This window comes from Siphateles boraxobius, unplaced genomic scaffold (assembly GCF_051911475.1).
Source record: "Siphateles boraxobius isolate OS27281-9 unplaced genomic scaffold, OSU_SipBor_1 235, whole genome shotgun sequence".
Classification (NCBI taxonomy): domain Eukaryota; kingdom Metazoa; phylum Chordata; class Actinopteri; order Cypriniformes; family Leuciscidae; genus Siphateles; species Siphateles boraxobius.
Window position 1 is genome coordinate 110,001 of NW_027508850.1, and position 21,397 is coordinate 131,397.

At 42.8% G+C, this 21,397-nt stretch overlaps 1 protein-coding gene across 4 annotated transcripts in view; it reads right to left on the bottom strand.

Annotated features, from left to right (window-relative positions):
• Positions 1-21,397, bottom strand: part of aff1 (AF4/FMR2 family, member 1) — a 65,047-nt gene that overhangs the window by 21,270 nt on the left and 22,380 nt on the right. For 3 of the 4 annotated variants that reach the window (XR_013206791.1, XM_077240501.1, XM_077240505.1), the window contains exons 3-14: positions 17,448-17,840; positions 17,308-17,370; positions 17,154-17,237; positions 17,046-17,070; positions 16,931-16,970; positions 16,670-16,772; positions 12,797-13,504; positions 12,485-12,579; positions 11,342-11,489; positions 11,208-11,272; positions 3,352-3,415; positions 3,129-3,265 (exon numbers count right to left, since the gene is read on the bottom strand). Coding sequence is in view for 3 of the 4 variants with exons in the window: in XM_077240501.1 (XP_077096616.1) it covers positions 3,129-3,265; positions 3,352-3,415; positions 11,208-11,272; positions 11,342-11,489; positions 12,485-12,579; positions 12,797-13,504; positions 16,670-16,772; positions 16,931-16,970; positions 17,046-17,070; positions 17,154-17,237; positions 17,308-17,370; positions 17,448-17,840 (1,925 nt within the window). In the remaining variant the exon portion in view is untranslated. The remainder of the gene's footprint in view (positions 1-3,128; positions 3,266-3,351; positions 3,416-11,207; positions 11,273-11,341; positions 11,490-12,484; positions 12,580-12,796; positions 13,505-16,669; positions 16,773-16,930; positions 16,971-17,045; positions 17,071-17,153; positions 17,238-17,307; positions 17,371-17,447; positions 17,841-21,397) is intronic. The other variant, XM_077240502.1, reaches the window with a different exon arrangement.

Consider the following 21,397-nt stretch of genomic DNA (forward strand, 5'->3'; position numbering starts at 1 on the left):
ATCATCATCATCATCATCCTCTCCATCATCATCATCATCATCATTATCTCCATCATCTCCATCTCCATCTCCATCATCATCATCATCATCTCCATCATCTCCATCTCCATCATCATCATCATCATCATCATCTGTATCATCATCATCATCATCTCCATCATCTCCATCTCCATCATCATCATCATCTCCATCATCTCTATCATCATCTCAATCATCATCATCATCTCTATCATCATCATCAACACCATCATCATAATCATCATCTCCATCATCATCATCATCATCATCTCCATCATCATCATCTCTATCTCTATCTGCAGAAAACAATATGGCAAAAGAAATCAAAACTGTTTTAAAAACTTTTGATCTCACTCAGCTTGTACATGGACCCACATACAATCTTGGACACACTCTAGATTTACTTATCAGTAAGGGTCTAAACATTTCATCAATTGTTATTAACAGTGTTGGGGAAAGTTACTTTTAAAAGTAATGCATTACAATATTGCGTTACTCCCCCAAAAAGTAACTAAGTACGTTACTTAGTTACTTTTTATGGAAAGTAATGCGTTACATTACTTTTGCGTTACTTTTTCTCACCTCCATGGGCTTGTTTGTTTGTTTTTTAATAACAGCTAAAACAATCTATTTTTGCCAATTGTTAAGGCCCTTTCACATCAAAAGTTAAATGAATATGCCTAAGGCTGAAGGAAATGCATATTTACTACTGTACAGTAGAGGGCGCCGCTCAAACAAACCTTTCAGCTGCTGCTGTTCTTGATTAAATAACAATAGGATACAGGAGAAGGAAGTTCAACACTCTTATTTCTAAACCTAATCTAAAGTCATTTTTGCTCATTAGTATGGTTGAATTAGATCATTGTAGGTCAGCAGCAAAGACATTGGTTAATAAAGTGAGATTAAATACATAAAGTATATTTGTGTAATTTAACATAGTTAATTATAAAACATTTGCACAAAATTCTGAGATTGCATTTGACTGTTTTTATTCATTTTGAGGAATAATGAATGTTTTTGTGCAAGTGAGATGAGTAAATGCATGTTCAATGCAAATGCACACAACACCTCACTTTATTTCTCTAAACATGGGGACAGGAGAGCTGTCAGTCAATAAATGTGAAAAAGTAACTAGCGTTACTTATTTGAAAAAGTAACTCCGATATTTTGTTGTAAATTGAAAAAGTAATGCGTTACTTTACTAGTTACTTGAAAAAGTAATCTGATTACGTAACTCAAGTTACTTGTAATAAGTTACCCCCAACACTGGTTATTAAGGATGTAGCACTGTCTGATCATTTCTGTATTTTCTTTGATATATTGATCTCTCCTGCCATTGAAGCTAGATCTGTGTCTGTCAAGAAGAGATGCTTAAATGAGAACACTAGTGTACTATTTATGAAGGCTATATCTTTAACACCAAGCATATCTGCTGACTCTGTTGATTTTCGCCTTGATTCTTTTAACTCAAAAGTTAAGAGTGTAATTGATGATATTGCTCCTGTGAAAGTCAGGAAGAAGAGTGACAGACAAAAAGCACCTTGGAGAAACTCAACAGCAGTGCAAAATATGAAAAGACAATGCAGAGAAGCAGAGCGCATGTGGCGGAAGACAAAACTTGTAGTCCATTATAACATCTACAAAGACAGCATCCATGCTTTCAATAAGGAACTAGGCAAAGCTAGACAGGCTTTCTTCTCGAATATTATAAACAGCAACTGAAACAACACGCAAATCTTTTTGCTACTGTAGAGAGACTGACAAACCCCCCAAGCCAGATTCCCAGTGAAATCCTCTCAGACAGCAAGTGCAGTGAGTTTGCTTCTTTCTTCTCTGAGAAAATCAATAATATCAGAAAGGTGATCAGCTCATCCTCGAGTTGCGCTGGTGTCAGGCAGATCAGACCACAGCCTGAAAAAGTAGTCAGTAGTTGTTTCTCAATGTCAAGGATACTTCCTTGGCAGGACTGGTCCTTCCAAGTCACTTCCTTCAGAGGCTCCTCTTTAGCATTCGGAGAACACGTAAATGGAACAGGCTAGCAAGCGCACGTCATTGCGTCATTACGTCAGTGAAAAGGCTTTTGGCGCTGCAAAAATTCAAAAATATCAAAAAGTTGTGATGTACACTACCGTTCAAAAGTTTGGGGTCAGTACAATTTTAAATACTGTTAAATGACAGGTCCGGTTCACTTAGCCATCAATAACATAATTTGTATATATTTGTATAATTTGTAATATAAATACGGTAGTAATTTGTACTGGCATTTAAACGTTAAACTTTACTTGTATGTACTAGGGTTATAACAAATGTATGGTAACGTAAATATTCTTACATTTAAAAGCATATTGCCCCGTTATTGCTCCGACTCTGCTAACGTCCAACATTTTTTATTTTTTGAACAAGATAGCAAAGCTGCGCACATAGGATTGTGGGTGATTTGAGAGTGCGAAGGCTACACATATGCATCCTTTCCTGTGTATGGGATATTTTTCGAACGAAGGATTCAGTCCTTGGTTGAAATTCTGAGGATCTTCGACATTGGAACAGTCCTTCGACGGATGTCGATGACATAGCATCCTCGAAATAACGGCTTCCGAGGATCCTTCCTTGACATTGAGAAACACGTACTATGTCTGATTTTGAAGAAATGGATGGCAAAATTTTGGAAGAAACCGTACAGCATCTTAAAACATTAACCTGCGCTCTTGACGCCCTTCCCACATCTTTCTTCAAAAATGTGTGGGAAGGGCGTCAAGAGCGCAGGTTAATGTTTTAAGATGCTGTACGGTTTCTTCCAAAATTTTGCCATCCATTTCTTCAAAATCAGACATAGTAATATAACAGTAATATGTTCGTGTGACAGTATTATGTTCATATGACAGTATTATGTTCATATGAACATATTACTGTCATATGAACATATTACTGTCATATGAACATATTACTGTCATATGAACATATTACTGTTATATTACTGTCATATGAACATATTACTGTTATATTACGTCATGTGAACGTTACTTTGACACCCTCATCTTCAAAAACTGTACCAATGAAACAAGCCTTTTCTAAAAAGCACAATACAAATAAGCTTGAAGTGAACTTCACACCTGATCAGATCGAGCGTCTCGGAGAACATTGTGTAGGCGGATTTGGGCGTCTCCGGCTCCGTCTCCATGGCGATGGCACTCTCCACAAACGCCAGCGCAGCCTCCAGATAGCAGAGCGCTTTAGCCATCTTATCCGGCTGAGAAACATCGAGAAACATCGTCACCATACAGGGGTCAGGGGTCGGCGGGGGGGGGATGTATGGGGAATCAAATTTATAAACACCGTAGCATCCGCTTTGTGCTTCAGTTTTTTGGCTTCCTTCATATGATCTTCCACAGAGCGCTGCCTGTGAATCAGAGGTCAGAGGTCAGCACTATTCTTTAAGGATCAGTGAAGCACTGAGAGGTGTGTGACGTGTGAGTGACGTGTGTGTGACGTGTGTGTGACGCGTGTGTGACGTGAGTGACGCGTGTGTGACGTGAGTGACGCGTGTGTGACGTGAGTGACTCGTGTGACGTGAGTGACGCGTGTGTGACGTGAGTGACGTGTGTGACATGAGTGACGTGTGTGTAATGTGATGTGTGACGTGACTGACGTTTGAGTGACGTGTGTGTGACGTGTGTGTGACGTGAGTGTGACGTGTGTGTGACGTGTGTGACATGAGTGTGACGTGTGTGTGACGTGTGTGACATGAGTGTGATGTGAGTGTGACGTGAGTGTGATGTGAGTGTGATGTGAGTGTGACGCGTGTGACGTGAGTGTGATGTGAGTGTGATGTGAGTGTGATGTGAGTGTGACTTGAGTGTGACTTGAGTGTGACGTGAGTGTGATGTGAGTGTGACGCGTGTGACATGAGTGTGATGTGAGTGTGACGTGAGTGTGATGTGAGTGTGATGTGAGTGTGACGTGTGTGTGACGTGTGTGTGACGTGTGTGTGACGTGTGTGTGACGTGTGTGACATGAGTGTGATGTGAGTGTGACGTGAGTGTGATGTGAGTGTGACGCGTGTGACATGAGTGTGACGTGTGTGTGACGTGAGTGTGACGTGAGTGTGACGCGAGTGTGACGTGAGTGACGTGAGTGTGACGCGTGTGCGACGTGAGTGACGTGTGAGTGACGTGAGTGTGACGTGTGTGACGTGAGTGTGACGTGTGTGTGACGTGAGTGTGACGTGAGTGACGTGAGTGTGATGTGAGTGTGACGCGTGTGACATGAGTGTGACGCGTGTGACATGAGTGTGACGTGTGTGTGACGTGAGTGTGACGTGAGTGTGACGCGTGTGTGACGTGAGTGACGTGAGTGTGACGCGTGTGCGACGTGAGTGACGTGTGAGTGACGTGAGTGTGACGTGTGTGACGTGAGTGTGACGTGTGTGTGACGTGTGTGTGACGTGAGTGTGACGTGTGTGTGACGTGTGTGTGACGTGTGTGTGACGTGTGTGTGACGTGAGTGTGACGTGTGTGACGTGTGAGTGACGTGAGTGACGTGTGAGTGACGTGAGTGTGACGTGTGTGACGTGTGTGTGACATGTGTGTGACGTGTGTGTGACGTGAGTGTGACGTGTGAGTGACGTGAGTGTGACGTGAGTGTGACGTGTGTGTGACGTGTGTGTGACGTGTGTGTGACGTGTGTGTGACGTGAGTGTGACGTGTGTGACGTGTGAGTGACGTGAGTGACGTGTGAGTGACTCACACGTCACACTCACTATGTGACGTGTGTGTGACGTGTGTGTGACGTGTGTGTGACGTGAGTGTGACGTGTGTGTGACGTGAGTGTGACGTGTGTGACGTGAGTGTGACGTGAGTGACGTGTGTGTGACGTGTGTGTGACGTGAGTGTGACGTGTGTGACGTGTGTGTGACGTGTGTGTGACGTGAGTGTTACGTGTGTGTGACGTGTGTGTGACGTGAGTGTGACGTGTGTGTGACGTGAGTGTGACGTGTGTGTGACGTGAGTGTGACGTGAGTGTGACGTGTGTGTGACGTGAGTGTGACGTGAGTGTGACGTGTGTGTGACGTGAGTGTGACGTGTGTGACGTGAGTGTGATGTGAGTGTGACGCGTGTGTGACGTGAGTGACGTGTGAGTAACGTGTGTGTGACGTGTGTGTGACGTGAGTGTGACGTGTGTGACGTGACTGTTATGCGTGTGTGACGTGAGTGTGATGTGAGTGTGACGCGTGTGTGACGTGAGTGTGATGTGAGTGTGACGCGTGTGTGACATGAGTGACGCGTGTGTGACGTGAGTGACGTGTGAGTAACGTGTGTGTGACGTGAGTGTGACGTGAGTGTGACGTGAGTGTGATGTGAGTGTGACGCGTGTGTGACGTGAGTGTGATGTGAGTGTGACGCGTGTGTGACGTGAGTGACGTGTGAGTAACGTGTGTGTGACGTGTGTGTGATGCGTGTGTGACGTGAGTGTGATGTGAGTGTGACGCGTGTGTGACGTGAGTGTGATGTGAGTGTGACGTGTGTGTGACGTGTGTGTGACGTGTGTGTGACGTGTGTGTGACGTGAGTGTGACGTGTGTGACGTGAGTGTGACGTGAGTGACGTGAGTGACGTGAGTGTGATGTGAGTGTGACGCGTGTGTGACGTGAGTGACGTGTGAGTAACGTGTGTGTGACGTGTGTGTGACGTGAGTGTGACGTGTGTGACGTGAGTGTGATGCGTGTGTGACGTGAGTGTGATGCGTGTGTGACGTGAGTGTGACGCGTGTGTGACGTGAGTGACGTGTGAGTAACGTGTGTGTGACGTGTGTGTGACGTGAGTGTGACGTGTGTGACGTGAGTGTGATGCGTGTGTGACGTGAGTGTGATGCGTGTGTGACGTGAGTGTGATGCGTGTGTGACGTGAGTGTGATGCGTGTGTGACGTGAGTGTGACGCGTGTGTGACGCATCGGCATATTGTAATATCTGCATCTTTAAAGGGCTTCCTCTTCCCCAATCTTATTAAATGTATGCTTCATCTTTCATTTTAAATTCCTAAATTTGATCAATAAATTCAATTATTTAGAATAATAAGACATATCTGTTACCTTAGAGCTGATCAAATTAAATAATTTACACTGAGAAATTAAAATTGCATAAAATAATGTTATGAAATTGATTTAAACATACAAATAAGAAACGTTGGAAAGAATGATACTAGGCTACTTATAAACATAACTAAACCGTCAGTAGGTGGTGGCAGGCGACCGTCTTAATGAGTGAGTCATTGATTCGTTCATGATTCAAACGATTCGTTCAAACAGCTGATTCATTCAAGAATGAGACCGATGTTTATGAATGGGTCATTGAATCTTTGACCCAACCGATTCGTTCAAAATGCTGAATCATTCAGTAATGAAAACAGGCTGAGTGTTCCTGTAAGATGCGCCGTGGTTCTGCTGTGATTTTTGTTTGGAACAATTTTCGCTGCTGAAACGGAACAAAAACAGGCAATATTGCATTTAAAATGTAAGTGACTTAATTTTAACTGTTTATTGAACTGTTGTAGGAAATCAATGTCACATTTTCAATCTTGATAGTATTCAGGAAAAATAATTGAGGTTGCTTAACATATGTTAAACATATAAAAACTCCACATTTAGATTTTTATAGGCAGTTTGTCGTTAAAAAGACAGTTTGACTTGTTATCAAGATATAGGCATTTGTTGAGGAATGACCAGACCAGGAAAATAAAAACAAGATAAATAAATAAGCAAATGAACAAATCATTTGGACAATTCAACTCTTCAAAAATTTGGGCTATTTGTATTTATTTTTTTTGCCATTAAGGTCTGTGGATTATATATATGCCAAATTATGTGCGAATTTCAGGAACAGGATGACTTCATAAAGAGTTGGCTTTACGGAGAACAATAACTGACAAACACTAAAACGAAATAACTTTGTCGATGCTTAGGCTACTGCAAGGATTCAAAAGAAACAATTTTGATATTATGCATTCCCGTGGAGTTATTAGTAAAATACAAGGTGACTTATTACTGCGCCACCTTGTGGCTGTTCACCAAATTCAGTACACTTGATTTGACAACACATGACTGTACTGGCTCTCATAATGGTAAACCGTTCGGATTACACATCATGTTACACATCATGTTACAAAATGATTAACTGCTGGCTGCAAAATAAAAAATTGAAAGAAGTGGGGAAAAATGTAAAAGAAAATCAAATACAACTTGGTTCAAAGATTCAGGAGAACAATCATTTTGTTTCTATCCCTTGTTGTTCAAGGGTTATTAACTCACAAATACTTGAGAGTAGGGGGGTCGCAATATACCGGTATTAACGATAATCGTGATATTCAAAGCTTGAAATATCGACATCATGTTAATTTAGAGTGTGAGAATACACCGGTATTGGCGATAAACGCAATGTTTAAAAGGAAAAGGACTTTTATGATAACATGACACGTATACTCCAGCGCCAGTTGAGGTGGCAGTATTGCACTCGCATCTATCAAATAAGAAGAAGACGCAGCGCGCGCCCGCGCAGCCACTCTGAGAAGAATGTTGTCTGAGCGAGAGAAAGTTCGCCAGCATGAGAGTTCTTCGACTTCAAATAAAACAGCACATTAAAGGGGGTCGCACACCAGACGAGAAGCGCAGAGAATTCTTTAAAATTCGAACACATTAGCGTTATTTTCTAGGAGTTTACACACACCATAGACAGTAAAAGAAAGACACACACACACCGACGGCACCATTCAGCGTCTGACCGCGGCGCCCAGCAATGGCTCGGATTTTCAGGTGAGATTCTCAATTCATTCAGTTAACGGATGAGCTCTGACTGAGGTAAAGTGTTCAGACTGCAGACTTAGCAATTATTGTATTTAATTGTCCAGCACAATCATATCATAGTAGCCTACAGACATTATCTTAATTTCATAATGTCCTTAAGCAGAACAATATTGCTGGCCATGAACTTCTATAGATATCGCGATATATCGATATTGTGAATTACTTTGGCCACAATAACCGTGGTGTGAAAAATCTAACATCGTGACAGCCCTACTTGAGAGACAGTGCAAAATCTTACAAAATATTGTACACTTACAGTAGGCCTACTACACACACATTTGCAGACATTTATAGGGACTGTATTTTACCATATAAAAAAGGTTGTTTCCCAACCCTGAGTCCTGAAGTCTCCCCAACACGACATATTTTCATGTCTCTTCTGTATTAAGTCCCTATTAATGACCTGATCTGAATCAGATGGTTTCTATTGAGGAGACATGCAGAATAAACAGAACAGACAGAGAAACCCATAAAACATTACGTTTAACAGGTAAATTAAAATCAGTCAAGACCAGTTAAAAAATAAATTAATAGGCTACCTTTCTTTTTTTTAACCTTTCTTTGGTTTTTGATCTACATTGGCAGCCATATTACCTTTAAAACACACATAATATATGAATAAATATAGCCTATATGAATGAGATCTATTTACTAATAGTGTCTACACTGTTGTAAACCCACAAAAACATGGAAACAGTGTGTGTTATGATCATATCACAAATTAAAAAGGTACAATAGTACAAATGATAGAATTTAGCCTAACTATTAGGCTAATATTCAGACGTTTATACACCCGCTTATCCACACGTACGTTATCCAGATGTGTATTCACATGTTTATCCACAGGTTTATTCACACGTACGTTATCCAGAGGTTTATATACACGTTTATCCACACGTTTATTCTCACGTTTATCCACACGTATGTTATCCAGACGTTTATCCACACGTTTATTCACACGTACGTTATCCAGAGGTTTATATACACGTTTATCCACACGTTTGTTATCCAGACGTTTATCCACACGTTTATCCACACGTATGTCATCCAGACGTTTATCCACACGTTTATCCACACGTATGTTATCCACACGTATGTTATCCACACGTTTATTCACACGTACGTTATCCAGACGTTTATCCACACGTTCGTTATCCAGACGTTTATCCACAGGTTTATTCACACGTACGTTATCCAGAGGTTTATATACACGTTTATCCACACGTTTATTCTCACGTTTATCCACACGTATGTTATCCAGACGTTTATCCACACGTTTATTCACACGTACGTTATCCAGAGGTTTATATACACGTTTATCCACACGTTTGTTATCCAGACGTTTATCCACACGTTTATCCACACGTATGTCATCCAGACGTTTATCCACACGTTTATCCACACGTATGTTATCCACACGTATGTTATCCACACGTTTATTCACACGTACGTTATCCAGACGTTTATCCACACGTATGTTATCCAGACGTTTATCCACAGGTTTATTCACACGTACGTTATCCAGAGGTTTATATACACGTTTATCCACACGTTTATTCTCACGTTTATCCACACGTATGTTATCCAGACGTTTATCCACACGTTTATTCACACGTACGTTATCCAGAGGTTTATATACACGTTTATCCACACGTTTATCCACACGTATGTTATCCAGACGTTTATCCACACGTTTATCCACACGTATGTTATCCACACGTATGTTATCCACACGTTTATTCACACGTACGTTATCCAGACGTTTATCCACACGTTCGTTATCCAGACGTTTATCCACACGTTCGTTATCCAGAGGTTTATATACACGTTTATCCACACGTTTATTGACACGTTTATCCACACGTTCGTTATCCAGACGTTTATATACACGTTTATCCACACGTTTATTCTCACGTTTATCCACACGTTTATTCTCACGTTTATCCACACGTATGTTATCCAGACGTTTATCCACACGTTTATTCACACGTACGTTATCCAGAGGTTTATATACACGTTTATCCACACGTATGTTATCCAGACGTTTATCCACACGTTTATTCACACGTACGTTATCCAGAGGTTTATATACACGTTTATCCACACGTTTATCCACACGTATGTTATCCAGACGTTTATCCACACGTTTATCCACACGTATGTTATCCACACGTACGTTATCCACACGTTTATTCACACGTACGTTATCCAGACGTTTATCCACACGTAGGTTATCCAGACGTTTATCCACACGTACGTTATCCAGAGGTTTATATACACGTTTATCCACACGTATGTTATCCAGACGTTTATCCACACGTTTATTCACACGTATGTTATCCACACGTATGTTATCGAGACGTTTATATACACGTTTATTCACACGTTTATCCACACGTATGTTATCCAGACGTTTATATACACGTTTATCCACACGTTTATCCACACGTATGTTATCCAGACGTTTATCCACACGTTTATCCACACGTATGTTATCCACACGTATGTTATCCACACGTTTATCCACACGTATGTTATCCACACGTATGTTATCCACACGTATGTAAAAAAAAAAAATCCTTTCTCAGCTCCGTCGCCCCAACGCCGCCGCGAACTTTGAGCGCAGCTGTAACACGTGACCGTGACGTCTAACGTCTCAGATCTTACGTCTGACGCCTGAATACTATGGGATTTCGGCCAGACGGCTGGCAAGCGTATACACATTAGTTCACCTCTCAGTTTGCTTAGCGATCGCCAAAAAGTGCACAAATCACACCTCATAGACGTGTGTGTGACGTGAGTGATGTGTGTGTGACGTGTGAGTGACGTGAGTGTCTCTTGTGTGTGACATGTGTGAGTGACGCATGTGACGTGCGCGTGACGTGTGTATGACGTGAGTGTGACGTGAGTGTGACGTGTGTGTGACGCAGGTATGACATGTGTATGACGTGTGTGTTAGACGTGAGTGACGTGTGTGTGGTGTGTGACGTGTGTGTGACGTGAGTGACGTGTGTTTGACGTGTGAGTGTGACGTGTGTGTGTTACGTGAGTGACGTGTGTGTGGTGTGTGACGTGTGTGTGACGCGAGTTACGTGTGTGTGACGTGTGACTGTGACGTGTGTGTGTGACGCGAGTGACTTGTGTTTGACGTGTCAGTGTGACGTGTGTGTGATACGTGAGTGACGTGTGTGTGGTGTGTGACGGATGTGTGTTACGTGAGTGACGTGTGTGTGGGGTGTGACGCGAGTGACGTGTGTGTGACGTGTGAGTGTGACGTGTGAGTGTGACGCGAGTGACGTGTGTTTGACGTGTCAGTGTGACGTTTGTGTGTGACATACCCGTGGGCTTCAGCGGTCGGGGGACGCGGGTCCTCTGGGAAGACGCTGCGGCTCTTGCAGTGTTTCTAGTTAATAAACACACTTTTTTACGAGTCACGCCACAATGCCCTGAACATGAAAACGATCTACAGTACCTTCCCATGAGCCTCTGCTTTCCTGAGCTGGCTGTCAGATCGGCGCTTGTGTCCTGCGTCTCGCCGCGGCTCCTGAGGAACACCGGAGCCGTGTTTCGTGCTCTTCTTCCTCTTCTTCATCATCGTGGTCTCGCTGCTCCTGGAGGCTCTGATGGAAACATGGAGACGTTTGAGTGAGAGATCAGAGAATCAGAGTCAACAGGGACTTCAGGTAGTTTCCATCCAGCTTCAGAAGAGTACTGGACACTAACGCTAACGTCTCATGTATGAATGTCTGAAAGTCACTGCAATAGATCACAATAAATGACACTTGATATTCTGTAAAGAAAGATGCACAAACACACAGTCCAATCCTGACAATAGTACAGTCTGAAATGCTAAAACTACAGTCTAGTGTTGAACATGAAGACTATCAGGATTCTGGATCAAGTTGATAAACCTGTAGTTCACTCATCATCATCATCATCATCATCATCACTATTGCTGTCATGGGCGTCAGAAGCAAAAAAAAGTGGGTGGCTCCTCCCCCAGAAAAATGTTACTGGAGTAAATGCCATTTCATGTATTCTGGTGCCTTTTAATTAAACAAGTAGACTAAACTCCGCTTCACGTCGTTATTTTCTTCAGTTGCAGCTCATTGAGAAATATAATGATTCAGAAGAAATGGAGTTTAATTTATTAGGGCATTCCTCAAGTGGAATGGATTTGACTGACGGCGCTCTTTTAAGTGAACAGACATATGCGCTGAATTAGGGTTAGGGTTAGGGCTAGAAGTGATAGGTCCAATATCATTGGTTTTAAAAAGTGGATGGGTCTTGTCCCACCCATATACAATGGTTCCGACGCCCATGATTGCTATTATTGTTATTATGTACAGGACACTTGACATCAGGTCTGATTTTTCAAATATACTACAGACTGGAAAACTTTGTATTAAATAATACAACTTGAGAAAGACCTTTTCACACAAAATCATTTCTAAACTTATACATTTCTATTTTCATGGAAAGAAAGTTGAGTGATCTTGTGTTGAATTCCTTTTGGAGATGTGGCCATTATCTATGTGTGCAGCATCACAAAACGTATTTAAATAAGCAGAAGATCTGATTGGCTGATGGGTTTCTGATCCTGACGGAGACTTACTCTGATTGGTGGAGGCTCTGCTGAGAGGAGGAAAACTTTTTTCCCTCTACCTCCAGTTTCTGTTTCTTCTTTGGAAACTTTTCATCACTCTCTGCCTGCAAACACACACACACACAGCGTCACACACACACAGTCATACACACACACACACACACACACACATATTTTGAAATAGTTTCTGTTCATATCTATTGCTCTGAAACAGATGTTAGTTAATTAGGGTTATTAGCACAGATTATTTTAGACTCGACTGAGGTCAAACATTCTCGGACCGATGATCATTCAGGGTGAAAGGTTGAAGGTTGGTCTCACGGTTCTCTTGCATGCGGTCGTCAGGCCGGTCCGGTGTCGGGCTGCTTTAGGCTCCTGAGGGATTCTGGGCTCCCGAGGGATTCTGGGCTCCTGAGGGATTCTGGGCTCCCGAGGGATTCTGGGCTCCTGAGGGATTCTGGGCTCCTGAGGGATTCTGGGCTCCCGAGGGATTCTGGGCTCCTGAGGGATTCTGGGCTCCTGAGGGATTCTGGGCTCCCGAGGGATTCTAGGCTCCTGAGGGATTCTTGGCTCCCGAGGGATTCTGGGCTCCGGAGGGATTCTGGAGAGCAGGTTCAGCTGGATCTTCACCAGCAGCAGCGGTTTCCCGCATGTTTGTTTGCTGATGTTGTTGTCTGTTGTTGTTGTTGTTGTTTTCTTCTGCCCTGTGTCACGTGGCATTTTCTCTTTCTTGTGTTTCGATCTGCGCGTGGAGGCATTTTTAGCACGCTGGGAAATTTCCATGCATGTGCTTCCTAACGGCAGATTCCCATGCATGCACGTGTTTCCCACAGTCTGTCTGCCATCAGCCACTCTCCCGCTGTCGGATGGGTTACTATAGCAACCCTGCTGACCTGCACCCTCTGTCCTTCCAGCGGGATCATGGGCGCTGGGCTTCATGACATCACATGGGCTCCCAGGGGACTGCTGGAGCTGGTCTTCCTTCCTTTCTAACCATCTTCCCAAATGCCAGTCACCGCCTTTCTGTGTCTAAACACACACATACACACACACACACACACAGACGTTAGGATGTTGAGAACGTGAGCATGTTGTTTAATGAATCTCATCATCAGAACATGACACTTTGTAATGTGATGCGTGAAATACACTATTCTGCCAAAAGTTCTGGGACGTCTGCCTTTACATGAACTTTAATGACATCCCATTCTTAATCCGTAGGGTTTAAAATGGAGTTGACCCACCCTTTGCAACTATAACTCTTTTGGTAAGGCTTTCCACAAGGTTTAGGAGTGTGTTAATGGCAACTTTTGACCACTCTTCTAGAAGCGCATTAGTGAGGTCAGGCACTGGTGTTGGGCGAGAAGCTCTCAGTCTCCGCTCTAATCGTCCCAAAGCTGTTCTATCGGGTTGAGGTCAGGCTCTGTGCAGCCAGTCCAGTTCCTCCACACCAAACTCCTCATCATGTGTTTATGGCCCTGCTTTGTGCACTGGAGCGAAGTCATGCTGGAACAGGAACATCCCCAAACTGTCCCCACAAAGTTGGGAGCATAGAATTGTCCAAAATGTCTTGGTATGCTGAAACATTAGAAGTTTTTTTTTCACTGGAACTAAGGGGCCAAGCCCAACCCCTCAAAAAAAAACCCACACCATAAACCCCCCTCCATCAAACATTACACTTGGCACAATGCAGTCAGGCAAGTACCGTTCTCCTAGCAACCGCCAAACCCAGACTCGTACATCGGATTGGCAGACAGAGAAATGCAATTCGTCGCAGAACACGGTTTACGCCACTGCAACCCACGCTTCACACCACTGCATCCCACGCTTTACACCACTGCATCCCACGCATTACACCACTGCATCCCATGCCAAACATAGATCGAACATGAATTGGGGCTCAGGTCAGGAAGCAGACAGACTGGCTAAACCAACCGTCTCCTAGCGGCCTCACGTCACCAAGGTCAGATAAATCCCATCACATAGAGCCTCTTTCACCTAGATATCATATAGAGACTGTGTCTGTTCCCTGAATTAGGAAATACAAAAAAAAACTAAACTCATCTAAGGGTAAAATTTTTATTGATGTTTGACAAATAAAAAACAGAAATAATACAAATGAACAAATGATAAAGCTCGGGTGGCTGAATATTCGATCTCTTACTTCAAAAGCACTTATTGTTAATGATATGATCACAGATTATAATCTAGATGTGCTGTGTTTGACAGAAACCTGGCTAAAACCAGATGATTACATTACTTTAAATGAGTGCACCCCCCAAGATTACTGTTATAAACATGAACCTCGTCTGAAAGGCAAAGGGGAGGTGTTGCTGTAATTTAAAGTAATATCTTCAGAATTACTGAGAAGTCTAGTTTCAAATATAATTATCTTGAAGTGTTGGTGCGTAATTTAACACTATCTAGTGTAAATGATAAATCAAGTTTGAGATTTGTGCTGGCTACTGTATACAGGCCACCAGGGCACCATACAGACTTTATCAAATAATTTGCTAATTTTTTATCAGAGTTAGTACTGGCTGCAGATAAAGTCCTAATTGTTGGTGATTTTAATATACATGTAGATAATGAAAAAGACACATTGGGATTGGCATTTAAAGACATTCTGAAACTCTGTTGGAGTTAGACAACACGTGTCAGGACCTACTCTATGTGCGTACTATGTGTGAACTAAATCTAAACTCTAGTCGTAACTCTAGATCTAATATTATCACATGGAATCAATATTGATGCTGTTGAAATTCTGCAGCAGGGTTAGGTCGACTCCGTGTTACAAATATGTTAGACCTATCACTTCTGCCACTAAAGATTGCTTTATTAATAATATTCCTGATCAATTCCTGATCAAAGAACTCGATATTGCAACAGAAACTTTTGACTCTCTTTTCCAGCACTTTAGACACAGTTGCTTCTTTGCACTTAAAAAAGAAAATAGTCCAACGCCGTGGTACAACGAGCACACTCACTCACACACACACACACACACACACACACACACACACACACACACACACACACACACACACACACACACTTAGCCCCTAAAGAGAGCAGCCAGAAAATTGGAATGCAACTGGAAGAAAACAAAACTAGAGGGATTTCGCATTTGATGGAAGGAGAGCACGATTGCGTACAGAGAGGCTTTAAAAAATGCTAGATCTGCTTATTTTTCAAACCTATTAGAAGAAAATAAACAAAACAGTAGGTATTTATTTGAAACTGTGGCTAAAATAGCGGGGGGAAAAAGCTTCAAGCCCAGACGTTTCCAAGCAGCACAACAGTAATGACTTTATGACCTTCTTTACTTACAAAATTGATTACATCAGGGAGAAAATTATAACTATGCAACCGTCTACTACAGTATTGCATCAGACAGTGCAGTGTAGTCTCACTGACGAAAAATTCAATTCATTCATTGCTATAGGAGAGGGTGAATTTTATAAACTCGTTTAATCATCTAAAGTTGTATTGTTCCCAATCGCTTTCACCTTGTTATAATACCACTAACAGTTGAGTAACAGTTGAGTATTGCACAGATGGCGACCAATCACGGTACCACGCTTCAGTTCACTGAGCTCCTGAGAGTGTGTAGAAGTGTCTGCATGCCTAGAGCTTGATTTATGCAAGTGATTGGAACACCCGAATTCAATAATTTGGAGGGGTGTCCCAATACTTTTGCCAATATAGTGTATGCGTGTACCTCTGTGTGTGTACTTGTGAATGTGTACCTGTGTGAGTGCGTGAGTGTTGCGTGTGTGTGTGTGTAACTCTGTGTGTGAACTCGTGTGTGAACTCGTGTGTGAACTCGTGTGTGAACTCGTGTGTGAACTCGTGTGTGAACTCGTGTGTGAACTCGTGTGTGAACTCGTGTGTGAACTCGTGTGTGAACTCGTGTGTGAACTCGTGTGTGAACTCGTGTGTGAACTCGTGTGTGAACTCGTGTGTGAACTCGTGTGTGAACTCGTGTGTGAACTCGTGTGTGAACTCGTGTGTGAACTCGTGTGTGAACTCGTGTGTGAACTCGTGTGTGAACTCGTGTGTGTGAACTCGTGTGTGTGAACTCGTGTGTGTGAACTCGTGTGTGTGAACTCGTGTGTGTGTGTGAACTCGTGTGTGTGTGTGTGTGTGTGTGTGTGTGTGTGTGTGTGTGTGTGTGTGTGTGTGTACACCTACCTGTGTGTTTGGTTCATGAGCTGCTGGTTGATCTGGGCTTCTGTTGTTTTCACTGTCAGTGTCTGAACTGCTGTCAGAGTCACTGGAGCTGCTGGAAGCTACTCTATAAACACACACACACACACACAGATACTTGAGTTAAGTAAACAATCTGCTGAACATCTCCTTCTGTATAATTTAGTCACGGAGTTGAGTAAATGACAGAACAGAATGAGTTTTTTCATGTGAACTGGAGACGCAGAGGTCTGATCTGATACTCACTGCGGTTCCAGCTGAACACCGTCTGATGATTCATGAGCTTCTAATGAACAACACAACTAATTAAAAGCACATAAACAGAACACCACAATATACACACACACACACACACACTTACTGAGAGCCGTGAATCCATGCGACTCCTGTCAAAGCAGCAGTGAATGAGTTGGGATGAAGGAGTTAAAAAAGCTGGAGTTTCAACAAGAAGCAATTACAGTGATCTAACCTCGTTAGTGTTGAGGACCTTCGGTGGCTCTGCTGAGCTCGGCGTACAAATGCTCATCAACAGTGGAGGCCATGAGGTCATTTCCTGTGTGCCAGAGAGACATTGAGATCCTGCAGTTCTCCTACCAAACAAGACTGTCCCAAACTCAACTGACCTGCAGAATGTCTTCCGCGCGTTTGCCAGACACGACCTGCACACGCACCGAGTCGACGCTAGCCTGATCAACACACATAAGCTCAGTTACGCTCACTGTTATCGTGGTGATCTCTGCAAGACCTGCAGGTAAACACTCACATCAACAGACTGCAGAGGGAGCAGGCTTGGTTCGATGCTCTCCTTCAGGTCCTGTAAGCGCTCCGGTGAGGCCTTTAGTAGCGGAGAGTCGCTGGTCACTTGATCCTGACCGTCCATAGGCCTCACGTACGCCGTGGGCTTCTTGACGTTGGCCAGTTTGGAGGGTAAGTTAAGCGTGAGCATGAGCGGCGGGACGTCCGGCCTGTGGATGCTGAGATCCGGAGACGAGGACGAGTCGCTGGCCGGCAGAGGAGATAGTGGGAGCACAGGGGGACCCAGAGCCGGGAGCCCGTCCAGCTCGAGGAGACACGCCACAGGGAACTCATCTGATCCATCCTCGTAATTACCCAGCATGTTCTGGATGCGACTCGACAGCTCATCACCTCTGATTCTCTGGAAAGACAAAGGAATCTGGATGAGCGGCTTCATGCTCTTTTATATTACAACAATCACAACAAGAGTTAGCGGCCTTATCCTACATTTCCCCCTTAAATTAATGCTTTATTCTGCACACAGCTGTGCGAAAACTCACATTTACTGTGGCCGTTTGTATAAAATAATCTATGAAAGCGCATGTTTTGAAACGCGAAGGCATGGCGTTCTCTCACAGGCATTTGTCACTTCTCTACAAAATTCACCGTTTTGGATTAAAAATACTATTCGCTCGCAAATCCTTTCAATATAACAAACGAAGCGTAGACACAGGAATCAAGAGATTGATTGGTGTAGTTTAGGTTCACCTGGGAGAGCTCAGGTGCTCTCTCACATCGCTCACATCACTCACTCACTCACATCACATCACATCACTCACTCCACATCACTCACTCCACTCACCCACACAACATCACTCACTCCACATCACTCACATCACTCACTCACTCACTCCACATCACTCACTCCACATCACTCACTCCACATCACTCACTCCACATCACTCACTCCACATCACTCACTCCACATCACTCACTCCACATCACTCACACCACATCACTCACACCACATCACTCACACCACATCACTCACACCACATCACTCACACCACATCACTCACACCACATCACTCACTCCACATCACTCACTCCACATCACTCACTCCACATCACTCACTCACATCACATCACATCACATCACTCACTCCACATCACTCACTCCACATCACTCACTCACTCACATCACTCACTCCACAACACTCACATCACTCACCCACACAACATCACTCACTCCACACTCACTCACTCACACAACATCACTCACTCCACATCACTCACACAACATCACTCACACAACATCACTCACTCCACATCACTCACTCCACATCACTCACTCCACATCACTCACTCCACATCACTCACTCCACATCACTCACTCCACATCACTCACTCCACATCACTCACTCCACATCACTCACTCCACATCACTCACTCCACATCACTCACTCCACATCACTCACTCCACATCACTCACTCCACATCACTCACTCCACATCACTCACTCCACATCACTCACTCCACATCACTCACTCCACATCACTCACTCCACATCACTCACTCCACATCACTCACTCACTCACTCAATCACATCACTCACTCACTCAATCACATCACTCACTCAATCACATCACTCCCTCCACATCACTCCCTCCACATCACTCACTCCACATCACTCACTCACTCCACATTAGGGATACAGCGATTACCGGATTTCACAATTAACCGCGCTTTAAAACGTAATGGTTAATTAATCGTAAAGACTATGCTACACCGAGTGTTCTGCACAGAACGGAAATTTTGCAACTAACTAAATAAATAATAAAACTAATAAACTAATAAAACCTAGTTTTGAATGACAAAAACTATGAAGAAAACCTATTGACATTTTCGTCAATGAGTAAAAACTAGACGAAAATGTTAGATAGTGACGATTTGGGAATCGATCCAGTCAGAACTGATGTCCTGCGTTTGTGGTAGATGTGCACATTTGTACTGTAATGTGCTGATCTACCCAGCGGTCCCATAAACCGTAAAAAAATTTAAACGTCTGAGAGAATGAATAGAGCAGACATAGATCTGAATAAGAGTTACGATGCAAAAAAGCGCTCTATTTGGTACGGTTTTCTGTGCGCACACACCCGACCCGAAGCGTGCAGCCATGCACAATAGACACCTATAGCGCCCGAGTACTGAATTGAGCTCTCTTTCGTCTCTGAATAGACAAATACACACAACATTATGTCTAAATGTCTGTTTTGGAGAGTATTCATGTAAACTATATCGGTTATGTCTTAAACAGTTGTGAGTGTATCGGATGTGGATCAGTGCAATTGGATCCGCATGTCTTTGGACATGATCCGATATCTTAAAGTGATAGTGGATAATAAACCTAATGCGGTCTGTGTCCTTATATTGATCAAGCAACAAAAGAAAAAGAGAAAATCATTCACTGTTTGTTAATAATAAGGATTAATTATATTCATACAAATAAATATGTCTGCTTGAAAGAATATAGAAAGATGTATGCAAGTAGTTAAAGAATGCATATATCATTCATTGAAAAGAAGACCTCGTTTTACTTTAGGAAAAGTGGTTTTAATTTTTTACATTTGTTTTCTTTTAAAAGAAATACATGGTTAATATTTAGCTTACATTTAATTCAATAGATCCAAAGACTTTGTTTATTCTAATTTTCATTGGGATTTATTATCCCTTTATAGTATTATTTATGTTTTTAATTCAAATACCAACAATATATTGTTTTCATGTTTTCTCCCTCAGGTTGAAAATAAATTTAGAACAAACTAAACGCTTAATAATTTTGTGATCTATTTCAATCAAAGAGCCTGCAGCCTTTGACTTAATTTGTTATCAGTAAGGAAAATACTGGATGTTTACAAAGCACTTCTCTTTAATTCCAAAGAAAGAGATTGATTATTGTTTGTCATTTTATAATTTTGTACTGTGTTGTGGCAGCAATAAATAACACATTAAAATCTAGTGTTGAGTGTTCATGTGATATTATTCATTAGTTGTGTTGTGAAATTAACTAATGCATAATAATCGTGATAATCGTTAAATTGTGATTATTTCTCACACAATAATCGTACTTACAAAATCTGTAATCGTTGCATCCCTACTCAACAACACTCACTCACTCACATCACTCACTCCACATCACATCACTCACTCCACATCACATCACTCACTCCACATCACATCACTCACTCCACATCACATCACTCACTCCACATCACATCACTCACTCCACATCACTCACTCCACATCACTCACTCCACATCACTCACTCCACATCACATCACTCACTCCACATCACTCACTCCACATCACTCACTCCACATCACATCACTCACTCCACATCACATACTCCACATCACATCACTCACTCCACATCACATCACATACTCCACATCACATCACATCACTCACTCCACATCACTCACTCCACATCACTCACTCCACATCACTCACTCCACATCACTCACTCCACATCACTCACTCCACATCACTCACTCCACATCACTCACTCCACATCACTCACTCCACATCACTCACTCCACATCACTCACTCCACATCACTCACTCCACATCACTCACTCCACATCACTCACTCCACATCACATCACTCACTCCACATCACATCACTCACTCCACATCACATCACTCACTCCACATCACATCACTCACTCCACATCACATCACTCACTCCACATCACATCACTCACTCCACATCACATCACTCACTCCACATCACATCCTCCCTCCACATCACATCACTCCCTCCACATCACATCACTCCCTCCACATCACATCACTCCCACTCCACATCACTCGCTCACTCCACATCACTCACCCACTCACTCCACATCATTCACTCCCTTCACATCACATCATTCACTCCCTTCACATCACATCACTCTCTCCACATCACATCACATC